At 52.3% G+C, this 13,438-nt stretch overlaps 1 protein-coding gene across 1 annotated transcript; it reads left to right on the plus strand.

The window, feature by feature from the left end:
- Positions 1–245: 245 nt before the first annotated feature.
- Positions 246–6,067, plus strand: NKX3-2 (NK3 homeobox 2). Its single transcript, XM_033160906.1, has 2 exons — positions 246–862; positions 5,490–6,067. The coding sequence occupies exons 1-2, from the start codon at positions 334–336 to the stop codon at positions 6,038–6,040; spliced, it is 1,080 nt and encodes a 359-aa protein (XP_033016797.1). The 5' UTR covers positions 246–333; the 3' UTR covers positions 6,041–6,067.
- The last annotated feature ends 7,371 nt before the right edge of the window (positions 6,068–13,438 follow it).

Consider the following 13,438-nt stretch of genomic DNA (forward strand, 5'->3'; position numbering starts at 1 on the left):
GGGAGAGGAATGACAGCTGGGCTCGCATGAAAAAGGCCGAGGAGGGGAGAGGAAAGAAACAGAGGTGGAGGGGGAACGACGGGGAGGGCCTGGCGAGGGGGGACCGGCGCGCCGGAGCTAGAGGAGCCGCGCCGAGCGGGCGGGCGGCCGAGCGCACCAGGCAGATCCGACGCCTGCCGGGTTCTTGATGGGAAGACTGAGCAGGACGCCCAGGGGCCCCGACGGCGCTGCTGCAGCAAGAGGAGAGGCGATGCGCTCGCCGAGCTGAAGGGAGGCTTCCCGCTGGAGAAGGCGCCTTAGGAGCGGGCGGGGAGGGGCGGGGGCCGGAGACCGATGGCGGTGCGCAGCAGCAGCACCCCTGCCCCGACGCCGTTCTCCATCCAGGCCATCCTCAACAAAAAGGAAGAGCGGAGTGCGCGAGGCTTCTTGCAAGGCCGCCTGCAGCCGCCGCCGCCGCCCGCAGGGGGCGCCTCCGCCAGCCCCGACGTGGCGCCCGCCTGCTGCTGGAGGCTCTTCGGCGACGAAGCCGCGGCGCTGGCCGCAGCGCTGCAGCAGCACCAGACTGCCTCTGCCTTGGCCCCCGCGGCTTCCAGGGCTCCCGGACTCGCCGTCTGGGACTCCGACTCGGTGCTGAGCGAGGAGCAAGAGGGCGACAAGGAGGAGGACGACGACGACGAAGAGGACGACGAAGAGGACGGCAGCAAATCGCCCGCGGCCTCCCTGAGGCCACGAGAAGGGCAGTCCTCTGGTTCCGGCGCCCGATCGCTGTCGGAGGGCTCGGGCAGGGAGCCGCCGGTACAGGAGCTCCAGGAACGGTCCCCGGAGGGTCTCAGCGACATTGAGCTCTCAGCCCGAATCTCAGGTACGCAGAGATTACGCGGGAGTCCCAGGGTGGAGTTTGCACTTTTGAAATCCGGATTAAAATGGCCAACCCATGGCGCTTTGCTCGCAGGAGCTGATTCCCGGAAATGCCTGTTCCGCGGCACCTATTAAGCACGAATTGGAATTGCAGGGCAGGGGCGGGGGGTGAGAATATCCATCCTAAATCATCGCGTGTTAACACAGAGAAACATGCACCCTCCGTGTGCCAAAGGAACGAAGCTGCCCCTCTGCTCTGGAGACGCCAGTTATCCTGTTAGGGCCGGTTTAGAGTTCCACTTTGAGCGGCCTATCAAAAGATCCCTGCCCTAGAGCACATTCTGTAGGGGGCACGATCCAACTACTGTTTTAACGCTGCACACCTACACCTAGATCTAAGGCCCACTGCAGCGCACTTAGACTTGGTCCCGAACGCACGCCCGTAAGAGTGCGCTGTTAGTCCGAATGGAGACGAATGGGATGGAGAATTTAGCACTACTGACTGCGTCTCGCTCTCTCCTGCTGCTCATGGTGGACAAACTCGGGCTGAGGCCACAAAATTCTGGACCCTTCCAGTTTGCGGCCCAGGAAGTCATGTTTTTTACTGCTTTCTCCATAAAAAGCGTTGTGCATGTCCTCAATCGGCGCGTAGAAGGTTTCACACGGTAGCTCTTGTCCCGAAAGCTTAAGTGTATTTTTCGATTGCCTTTGTTTAAATAGTGTATCTCAACGTTACAAGCAGTCTGTTGATGTTCAAGGCTACAACCCACCTCCGCCCAAAGGAGAAAGAACTCTTTAAAAATAATAATTAAATGGGCCACGATCTTCAGGTCTCGTACCTTGCTACATTTTAAATGAAACCTTTCAGCGCCTTGCTTATTCTTAGCTTAGGGCCCATGTAAAGCCAGTTGCTTTTAAAACACTGAAGCATAAAGTTGCAGCTTATTAGTTTATCTTCGTTTTTGCTTTATCCGTGTCTCTTGCAGTACTGCAGACACACGCGCACACACCAGGCTCGGAGTAATCTCCGCTAAAATTACAGTGATGCGGACCCTTCTAATCCCATCTTCCCGAAGTCCATTCCCAACTTTATTATATAGAAATCTGTTGTTTTTTTAATCCATAGTATTTCACTTAATTTGTCTACACAGCACAACCCTACGCAGAAATCCTATACAGAAATTGCTTCCGTTCAGTTCAATGGGGTTAAGCGGGTACAGATAAGACTGCAGCATTAGGCAGACGAGTGAGTCCATCACCCTCTGTACTCCCAGTCCCCGCTCGCCCTATTTTGTAGGCCCCGGACCTGGAGGCAGGCTGCAGGCCCTCCGTCCCAGAGAGCAACTCGCCTAGAGCCTCTTAGACTTTCGCTTGAAAAAAGCGACTCTCCTCGTTTCCTCAACCCCAAGGCGGCTCCTCTGGACACAGAATTCGGGATGCGATTTTGGTGGCAAAATCCGGGGCGGGGAGTCCCACTGCCTGGTACCCACTTACATAGCTTCCTCGTCCACGTGCCAGGGAGGGGCCGTGCTATAGGGCGCCTTGCCTGCGGGGAGAAGCAGCATCTTCGGGGCAGCAGAGCCATTACCGAGAGCCGCACCCCACCCCCCAAAAAGAAGAAGTCAATTTGTTCCTTCCGGCCTACTCCGGATACCATGCAGGGAGCTGTTTTACTCCAGGGAGTTTCCCAGCCTTCGCGGGCGCTTGTTCGCCTGGTGGCCTTTGCGGAAGAACCAAGGCCGGGGGAGGTCTGGGAGCAAAAGGTCCCGCGGGAATGGACGTCCAAGAACGGAGGAGAAGCAAGTTTATTTCAGCCTCGAGGGCGGGAATAATAGACCTGAAAACAAGAGCAGTAACCCCGCGATCCAGCCCAAGCTGCGGGCTTTCGAGCCTAGTCAGTTCTTAATCAGAGTTGCGCACATACTTCAGACTTTTGCGCTTAACTTCGCCGCCTTGCATCCCGAATTTTTGTTTTCGTTTTTTTAATGTAAGCTTTGAGGTGTAGCTTTCATAAGGCAGGGTCGTGCCTCCGAATGAGGATCCATTGCCGCGGGGGGAAGGGGAGGGCAGCCGCCGCCGTAGATTAGTGGGAGAGCAAGCAAGTGGCATTTATTTGCGGGAGGCGGCTAAAATCCCTTTTCAGTTGCACGGTTCCAGGATTTCCAGTCACGTGAGCCGGATTAAATTTCGTGTAAGGGATACTTTGGCCGGTCCGATCCACAACCTCATTAAGCCCTACGTAGTACTGAGCACGATTTTAAGATCAAAGGAGCTCAAAATACTTCGGTTAATCCGTACTGAGACTCGCAAGGTCAAACGAAGCAAGAATTCGGTTGCATCCATTGAAACCGCTTGTGCTACAATATTTTGCGCCCTGTCCTGGGGACGAGCCCAAGAGTGCTGCTTACTCCCGTGTAAAACACAGACGCAGATCCTCCTAAATACTTCCAGGCCCACCGCCGTTGCTTCGTTTTGGGTTTTCACGCCTATGGCCGGATGCGGAGTGGCTTGAGAGGGCTCGGCTCTCCGAAGCCTTTCCCTGCTGGTTTTGCCAACCGGGATCGCCTGCCGGATCACCGGGACTGGGGCTTCCCTCCTAACTCCGCAACAGTCCAGTTGCCCACTTTAATGCGTGAGTGAAAGAGAAAGTCTTTCTCCACCCTGCACTGAACTCAATGGGTGTGTGTGGGGGGGGTACCTCTATTTGGCGCTGTGCTGTAGGTGGAGCCCACCCACCCCAGCCCCGTTTTGAGTGCGAGGGCGGAGGACAGGTGTCTCACTGAGACTGGAATCAGGTGTCCCCTGGGAGGGACGGGCGATTTTTGTTTGGTCCCCCTCCCCAGGATTTCCGAAGGAGGCCTTCCTCAACCACCTCCCCCCCCCTCCTTGCTTTGCAGGCTCGCGGTCGGTCTGCAGGAGCCTCCATACTAACTCCGGAGGCAGCACCAGATAAAACTATGGGCGGGGGTGGGGGCCACAGAAGGGACAGAGTATATGTCTAGGAGTGAAGTTGCATCCCATATGTTAGGATCTCAAATAAAAATAACTGTATATTAATGACAAGATTCCAGCAAGTGGTCGGGGGGCGAGTTCTTTTGGGGGGTAGGGGAAGCGACAGGGATTCATTGCATAGCCTCTGCCCGCCCGTTCTGCCCCTTCAAACGACGACGTGGATTCCTGTCTTTCCCGAGGTCTGCCTCCTTCCTGGATGAGCCAGGGACCCGGCCCAACTCCGTGCCAGTATTTATATCCCGCTTTTTTACGACAAAGCAAACGCGGCTTGCCAGTTTGTGGCGAAACAAATTAAAATGCCGTCCGAAAAAAGCAATCCAGCATCAACGGTAAAGCGCCATCCTAAAACACTTGAGCAGAGAACGAATAAAACGCCTTGCAGACTGCGCTCGGCCAGAAAGCGTGTCTGAGGCGAAATAGTCTGGAGAGCCGGTTCCCAAAGCCCCGTCTTGCGCCCCTTCGAGTTCCTTGTTCGAGCCCCCTCTCTCTTCCTGCCTTCCTCCAGCCACACTCCTGAGGGCCTCGTGACCAACAGGCCAATCTCCTCCGGCACGTTCCCGTTGCCTTCAGTGGGAAGGGGAGAACCCCAGGCGGGTCACTCCAGGCTTCCCTCGAAGCGCCTTGTCTGGCGGTGCTCCGCTTGGGTGGTCTGTCAAAATGCAATGGGGTTTATTCCCAGGCCAAGTGAGACTCGTATAGGGTGCTCGCTCGCCTTAGGCTCTTTTCTCAAATGAAACTACGGCGGCTGAAGCCTGTTCCCTGAAACCGAAAAGGGAGCCGTCCGGAGACCGCCGCCCACCTTCGACAGCCTTGCGTCCAGGCGGGCTTATTTCGAAGCAAGTCTCTCGGGGTCAAGGGACGCGAGCTGTTTGAAATGGCATTTCTCCCTTTATTTACTGGGGTGCTGACAACCGACTGTGGTTTACGACGGCCGGCGGCCTTTGATCCGAATCCTGTTTCTTTCAGAGTCAAGCGTATTGTGGGATCCGAGGCGGGAAGGGTGGCCGCGAACCACAAAACACAGTCCTGGGCGTTGGGTGTTTCCAGGCGCTGAATGTCGCTCAGTAGAGCTCCGTCGCTCGTCCTAAGTAGAGGGGCTGGCGAAGTAGAGGCTCACTTCGGGCTTACTTCGAATCATACGGACTTTGGCTCTCCATGCTTTCTGAGTGTTTCTCAAAAGATCCTACATTTCTGGCCAACTCTGGTTCCAAACCCGTGTTACTATTGTGATTTACTCTCGAAGGAGACTGGGTCACTGGGTGGGCATTTCAGAGGCACAAAGAAGAGGACAGAGTTGAGATGTGCAAATAAAAAATGTGTGTGTGTGTGTGTGTGTGTGTGTGTGTTTCTGCGTGACACACATACACGAGAAATTTGCTTTTCTCTGCCTCTCTCTGAAAAAGCCCCCCCCCCGTGCCTCTCCAAATCCGAAACGTCGCCCCTGCCTGAGGTGCTGCCAATGGGTGCAAACCTTTGAAAAGACGACAGTGGGATCCCCGCAGTGTGCGCTCCGGTTTGAGTCGGGTGTGGGTGGCGAGGGCATTTTGGGGGTGGGGGTCCCCCAGCGCCCCGCCTCTTCTGATTCTGGATTGTTTGTGCCTCCACCCTGTTTTCCTCAGATCGCAGCCATCCCGACGAGCTCGAGGAAGAGCAGAGCAACAGCAGAGGTGGCGGTAAGAGCTCCAAGGCCCTGTCGGAGGAAGACGAGGCGGCGGCGGCGGCAGCAGCTGGGTCCGGCTCGGCCCCGATGGCCGCTTCGACAGCAGCTCCGAAGCCGCGAAAGAAGCGCTCCCGGGCGGCTTTTTCCCACGCGCAAGTCTTCGAGCTGGAGCGACGCTTCAACCACCAGCGCTACCTGTCCGGGCCGGAGCGCGCCGACCTGGCCGCGTCGCTCAAACTCACCGAGACGCAGGTGAAGATCTGGTTCCAGAACCGGCGCTACAAGACCAAGCGGCGCCAGCTGGCCGCGGATCTGCTGTCCTCGGCGCCGGCCGCCAAGAAAGTGGCTGTCAAGGTGCTAGTCCGCGATGACCAGAGGCAGTATCACCCGGGCGAGGTCCTCCGGCCGCCGCCCCTCCTCTCCCTCCAGCCATCCTACTATTACCCCTATTATTGCCTCCCGGGCTGGGCTCTCTCCGCCTGCGCCGCGGCCGCCGGGGCCACGCAGTGACCCACGCAGGGACAGGGACTCCCTGCCCTCGATCGAGGCTGGATTAAGAGCCGTGGCTTCGGACTAAGGCAAATGGACTAGACCGGGAGGGCGGGTGGGCAGGCAGGGAGCGGGGAGCAGGGGCAGAGGAGAACTGCACCCTGACCAGCTGTCTCTGAACCCCAAAGAACATCATTATTTCATCTGCCCCTCCCCCATGTTTTTTGGTCTTCCAGCGAAACTCCAGTGGAGCCTTCCCGACGGGGTTGGATGAATGTGCGGCAGCCTCCGCTCCACCCTTCTCTTTCTTCGCGGCGGCAAAAGGGTGAGGTTTTGCCCAACACGCACCCCAGGACAGCGCAAATAAATCCAAACCTATTTTAAGCCTCGGCGCAACCCCGCCGGAAGTTCTCCGGCGCGAACTGGCCCACTTGGGCAACGGAGGAGCCGCCGCCTGTGAGTCCCCGCTGCCCATTCACTTCCATGCGCCTTGCGCTGGGTAACTTCCCGCTGGATCGCGCCCGGTTTCTTCGCGGCGGTGATGGAGAGTTGATATTTTAGCACTTTGCGGTTGTATTAAATTGTTGTTATTATGATAATTATTTTTATATTCAATGTGAATATTTTAGTCGGGCCTGCGGGGGTGGGGTGGGAACCCTCTAAAGGGAGTTTCAATACTATTCAGTGCCTTCTCGTGTCTCTTCGCTGTTTCAGTTTCCCAGCAAACCTCTCTGTTATTCTCTCTGGTGGACGCCTGCATAATTGTGAATGTTTGTTTGTTAATCCGTTCCCCTGTACCTATTCTTTTTTTTAATTTATAAAGTTCAATTTAACTCCTGACTATTGTCTCCTTTTTCTACGGCTGGCCTTGATTCTCAGGCCCAGTCGGACTTACCACCGAGTAAAATTAGTTAGAGGACCCTTTTCTGGGTGAATTCTGCTCGGTGTGATTCCTGCAAACGAAATGTAACTTGACTTTATAGGTGTTTAGCCCTGCTATGAATATAGTGGAACCTGGTTCCGAGTAAAAATGATAGGTTACGGCTTCACTTTCCTTGGCTCGGAAGCAAACGTGTTCAGTTTTGGGTCGCTAAGGCAATGACAATGTGACCTTTAACACGGATCTGCTTGAAAATTAACTTGTAGGTGCTCAACGAAGTTTGGTTCGGGTCCATTAGGTGTAGAATTCTACCTAATGGTAGCGCCAATCTTTTTATACACGAGGTCTGTATTTTTACGGCCCACCCTACTTCTGTGACGGGCGGCACTGTGTGTGTGTGTGTGTGTTTTACCTGTTTTTAATTCTAAAAATTAAATCGTTGTAACCCGCCCTGGCATCTGCTGGTAAAGGGCGGGCAATAAATTTAATAATAGTCTTAATCCATTCCTTGCAAACCTTTGGGTAAGAGCGCCTATGAAAAGAGGATGGGCTGCCCAAGGCTCTGTGCATCCTTGCTTTTGAAACCAGGTGCCGCCGTCAAGGTTCCTTGCATGTAGAGATAGTGAGATTTTATATAGCCTACAGTATAGCTTTAGATTCCTAAGCTGCTTCCTCTTCCTCCCACTGTACACACGCACGCGCACGCACACACACACACACAGAGTGGGCTGCGTTTCTCCTGAGGTTAACTACCTGTGAAAGGTTTCTTTTCGCATCTCGTCTCACAATGGCTAAAGGAGTCCAGAGAAAACGGGCAGACTCCGATCGAGGACGCTACGCACGTCTACACAAATTGCTGGGTGTCGGAAATGTGTCCCATCCACACCTGAGATCACCTGAGCAACTGGGGTCAAAGGGCGGCTATTTGAGTTTTGCCTATTAGCTTCGGGGAAGCGCCGACGTGTCCCACACGTCGGCCCAACAGGGGATAACTCTGAGGAATTCATTGCCATTTAAACAGCGAGGCAATTGTACCGGGTTTCTTTCTCTCTTGGTGGTGAAAGTCCTTTGACAAGCATCCAAGCAAGCGCCTTGATTGCAGGAGGTATAATGGATGCTGCTTCTCTTAGCACAAGGGGATGTATTAATAAGCGCGGTCCATAACAAGTACCATCCTCTGTGGGTGCGTGTGGGCGTAGGTGTGCCATTCCCTTCCCCCCTCTCACTCTGTGTGTGTGTGTGTAGGCCTACACACCCAACCATCCTTGAAGAGTCACTTGGTGGGAAGCTTCCAACTTTTGAAAGTTCCTGCCCCTGCCCCATCAATGCTGAGATTCTCTCCTCCATAATTAAGCACCAGGGGAATGCATTTGCGGGGAGAGCGCGGCCAGTTGGCGGAGAGCGATTGTTGTGCCCGCAGCTGAGCCGGTGATTGGAGGGTTTACTTGCGTGCGAAGACGCCCATGACAGAGCCCTGGATGTCTCTCGCCATCCCTAGGGCGTCAGAGACGGGAGCTCGACTCGGAGAGAAAGGATTCCCATTGCCATTTATCCCAAGAGGTTTCATATCCACCAGATCTCCGCAAGAGCGGACTTTACCCCTTACCTCCTGGTTCAAAATCCTTAGGGCTGCAAGCTTTAAGTGGGGGAATAACCAGCTAGTGGCGCAGTCCTATGCGTGTTTCCTCGGAAGAAAGTCCTATTGACTTTACGGTTCGGATCCTAATTCCTGCGAACACTGAATGCGGATAAATCCCCTTGATCTCGGTGTGGATTACTTGGCCCAACATACACGAGGGATTAGGCCAGAAAGCTGTATCTGATTTATCGAGGAGATAGGTTTAATCGCAGAAGGGAATTTCAATCCTTGCTGCTGCCAGTTAAGGGCAGGAATGTTGGTTTTTCAAGCTATTTTTCGCCCAAAGTACTAGTGACTTATTAAAGAATGGGACGGGAAAAGAAAATAATATTTCAACCAATTAGAGGCAATTTTGTTGATCATATCCTCAGTTATCTTGCAATTCCTTTAATATATCAAAAAGGTACCTACTTTGAGCTTTTGGTAAGATAACTACCATATTAATCAGTGAAATTAATCAGGGGACTATACATGATGCGATAGGCTTTGGAATGCATTGATCTGCTGCGGCCGGGGCGCGTGAGTGTCTGCGGAGAACCGCAACTCAGGACAGGACCATTTTACCAGGCTGTGTTCTTATCAGAATACACCGCGCAGAGGTTCCAGAAAAAGCATTTGGCAAGATCCGCCTTGTGTTGGCCACAGAGCTGAACCGCAAAACCGTGAGAAGGCGGCAGTCTAAATCCGCCTGGGGCTAACGGCCTTTTGCACTAAAAAGAGAAAACAATGTTTCCATCTTTATCTGCGCTCTTTCTCCAGTCGCGTTGGGGAGGCAAAACCGCGAGGCTCCTAGCAGCGTTCTTGAGATGCAAAATAAATCATTAAGTGTAGTGAAATCGGCGCAATGAAGTCCTGTTACGCCTTCGGCCCCTGTTAAGGCCGTGATCCTGATAACCGCTCAAGATCATTCAGCCGAGGGGAACTTTCTTCCACATAAGCACGGGTGGTCAGGGCTGGACAGGGTGGTGGCCGGGGAAGCCTCGCCAGTCCAGATCTGTTATCTACGGACTGCTGGGAGCCGCCGACCTCCTGGAGCGGAAAGAGTTGGCTCTGGAGCACAGGGAAGGGGGATCGGGGTTCATAGCCAAGTAAATGGGGTTCACTTCACTAACTACTGAGCGGCTCCATACACCCCGCCTCCTTTGAGTTTGCCTTTTTTCTTCTTTTCTTAATGCTGCGTTTTCTTTCTCGGACTTCCACCAGGCTGGAAGGAGAGTCCAGGCGGGGCCTTCTTGGTGAGAGGGAGCGTTTGTCTTGGGGCTGGGGGCTCCGAGGAAGTGGGAGGATTCTCTTCCTGCCTCTGGATTTGCTTTCAGGCTGAATTTTGCCACTCCCCATCGGGGAAATGTTCAGAGGGACAACCCTGAGGTTTGTGGGCAAAGGTAGGGGAGATTTGTGTTTTGACTCCCCCAGGGCCACAGCTTGACTTCTCTCAGACAAATGTTCCTGAGAGAGACATTCAAAGCTCTGGCGGAAGGAAGAGCAGGCTTTGTAGGCCGTTGGGAGACAAGGGGGGGGGGCACACGATTGCCCTTGAACACCGTCCCCCCCGCCCCGCAAAAAAGCAGCCGGTCCCTGCGCGCCTTTCATTTGTTCTGAGGTGTTGCACAGGTTAAGAAGGGTCTGCTGCCATGGGCACGATCCGGCCGCAAAGAAGCACATTTAAATCCTCTCGGCTTCTTGTCCACGAGGAAGGCTGAAGACAGGGTTTTTCTTATTGAAGCCCGTGTGTGTGTAAGAAACCCTGTATTGAAAGGGTCATGTTTACTCCGTCTTTCAGCTGCTAATAATAGTTAACTCCCATCACAGTCACTAGTGACATTTACAACTCGACCCAGGTCCCCATTAAACTGCATAGTTCATTAAAAGCCTTATTTATTTATTTATTTATTTATTTACTTATTTATTACCGAGTCAAATGAATTATTTTCAATACGAACATTCATTCCGATTTAAAAACAACCGCCGCCACCAAAGCGATACCTCCGAGTCATCTTTAAAATAAAAAAAAGCAAATTCTTACTTTTCTGTTAAAAAACAACAACACCAACTCATATGCTTTATAATACTCTGAACTCAGGAAACAGAAGCAGCAACAACATCCTGTGGCATATTTTGATTTATTCCTCGCCAAGTACGATTAGGTCTCACGGAGCCGTTTTCTTGCAAATGAAAGGAATGTCTCCAGGCTCCCTTAATGAGGACGAGGCTGGCACCTTCCTCCGAGATGGGTGGCATTGCCCCGTGGATTTGAATGGCGTCTGGGTTGCATCATAAGACTTTAGGGTTCGACCCATTCGTTTGAGGATATATTTGTGCTTGGGCGGGCTAACACTTATTTGACAACGCCATAAAGGGTTAGAAAATTATGGTAAGGAGAAAGAGAGAAGGAGAGCAGATACTACGTATTTATTTTCCCCTCTTGAAGATTAGATCGTGGCTCTAAACCCCACCAGATATAACAAAGAAAGAGGTCATTGTGTTGTTTATTTGTCATCACGTTTCTATCCCACCTTTCCTCCAAGGGGCTCAAGCTGGCTTGCGCGATTCTCTCCGCTTTCCGCTTTATCCTCACAACGACCCTGTGAGGTAGGTTAGGCTGAGGGACAGGGGCGGGATGAAAGCCCTAGTCTTCCAGCTCCTAGTCCAGCACACGAGTCCCTCAGATTATTCTCTTCAGAGGCTGGGTAAAGAACCAAGGAAACCCTCCTGCGTTGCCTGCGCGCTCGCTGCTTGGGACTTTCCAGTGGCATCGATCTGCCCAGCCGCTGTGGGAGGCCGAATGCTGGGCTTGGTGAACCCTTGGTCTCATCCAGCAGGGAGGGCCTTCTCACGTTCTTAGGGGGGGGGGTCTCACACACATGTTTTTCCTTCCAGCGAAGCGTGCAGGAATCGCAGGTTTCACCTGTCTCGAGAACGCCGAGGCCTCTCTGGTTGTTTTCGCAGAAGCAGATCGCTTTCAAGGCAGGAAAAGAGGGCGAAGAAAGGGAGCCCAAGGGGCCCGTCCGCCCATCCGACGGCGGCTGCCCCTTCCACCCTGGTAGGCAGGCGCTTGCAAGAGAGCGCCAAGAGAACGGCAGGCGGCCTCCAGGCCAGTTGATTATTGAGGAATTTCTGGCGCAGCATCAGGCTCGCATAAAAATTCGCATATTGTTACGCATATTACGCATATACGCATATAAACACATTGGCATATGATGGTTTATATAAGCATATTGCGATTATGAAACAAAAAACCTGAAGCTGATATTTATTGTTCAATTAAACAGAAGGAGCCGACCTCCCAACCATGCCCTTTGATTCGTAGTTATTTCACTGGGGCTTCCGGATGAACCACCTGCTTATGATGGAGGCCCCAAATATTAGTATTTTCCTGCATATCTCTGGCTTTTCCTGCTTCGTGTAAGCCACACACGGCAATGCACCTGCTAATGCCCTGAATGCACAGGGCTGGATAAGCGCATTCCCTCGGAATGGATCGGACTCCTCCCCAAATAACCAGCACGGTCCACCCTGCAGTTCTCCCGTCCCCATTCTAGGAAGTGTCAGCTGAGTAAGATACAATTAGGATTCTCATTCATTTCCATGATGCGATGGCAGGAAGATCCGAGGTGGGGTGTGTGAATAGAATCAGGGTAGGTGTTTTTTATTTGCCTGCAAGTACAGGTGGGTCAAGAACACAGTAACCCTTTCCTGACTTTATTACTTGGTTTCATCGCTTTGAAGATAAATTACTCCTGAAGCGAAGGAGTAGCGTCTACGGAGCTCCACCATCTAAATCAGGGATGTGGAGGCTGTGGGGGCTTTGGGGTGGGGAAGCACAGCAGTGTATGGAAGGCTGATCGGAATTTAAATTGATTGATGGTGGTTAGCAAGGGATTAAATGGGCCACCTGTACTTCCGGGTCGGGAAGAAACTGTGGCAGGTAGTAGCGTTCCTTTCCGCTACGGTGCAAAATATGTACAATGCGTGCAACATGTTTACTTGGAAGCCCGTTCCACTGTATGTTACCTGCTGGTGTCATAATAGATAGATAGATGGATAGATAGATACATAGAAAACGAGAGATGAAGATATAGATAGGATGTAAATGTATCACTCCTAAGTCTTTTCTCATGTGGAAAAGTAGCGGGTCAAGAAAACGATTCACCCCCCAACTTCTCCATCATTTGCATGTTCCAAAGTGCAGGTCCTGCAGTCTGAAGTGCAGGACCACCGCGAGCTCTTGACGCTAAGGACTGCATCATGAGCTCTCCCGAATGAGTAACATGAAAAAGACAAACAAACCCAGCTGCTCTGGAGTCCCAGCCTGTGCATATTTACTCCGAAGTAGGTGCTGAATTGGCTGACGGAGTTAACACACACAGCTTGGAAGCTGGCTTGAAATACTTGCTGAACACTCTTCCTCCCTAAAAGCGATCAAAAAGGGTTCTTATTCCAGCTAAATTAGAGATCTGAAGGACAGGGAGACAGCTGAGGACGCGTGGAGGTCCCTCACTCTGTTTGCTTTCTCCCCAACACTTGCTTCTAAGTTCCGCGAATGCATTCAATGGGGCTTACTTCCAGTTAAATGTACATGGATTGTTGCCCTTGGAAATGCTCTTCCTCCTCCATTGATTTAACTAAACAGGTAAAAAAAAACAACCTCGGTCTTGCTTATTCTCCACAATACTACTAAGCAGGGACAGCGACTGTTTTCTTTTTAAAATTCTATATATAACTTTTACTTTCAAATAGAGAAATACCTCACTTGAATCCAGCTCCTCATAGATAGCAGGAGGATGCAGCTTCCCTACCTATCTATCCTGAATTGGCGCGTGCATATATGTGTAAGAGTGTTTAGGATTGAGGGAACAATTCTAAATAGCTCATCATCTAATCTGAAATATGCTTCCTTGGA

Source organism: Lacerta agilis, chromosome 9 (assembly GCF_009819535.1).
Source record: "Lacerta agilis isolate rLacAgi1 chromosome 9, rLacAgi1.pri, whole genome shotgun sequence".
Classification (NCBI taxonomy): domain Eukaryota; kingdom Metazoa; phylum Chordata; class Lepidosauria; order Squamata; family Lacertidae; genus Lacerta; species Lacerta agilis.

What these genes read in the sequence shown, in the direction of transcription:
- NKX3-2 (XM_033160906.1), top strand. Translation starts at nt 334, where the DNA reads ATGGCGGTGCGCAGCAGCAGCACCCCTGCCCCGACGCCGTTCTCCATC. An exon ending in GCTCTCAGCCCGAATCTCAG is followed by an intron (nt 863 to 5,489) that starts GTACGCAGAGAT and finishes TGTTTTCCTCAG; the next exon opens with ATCGCAGCCATCCCGACGAG.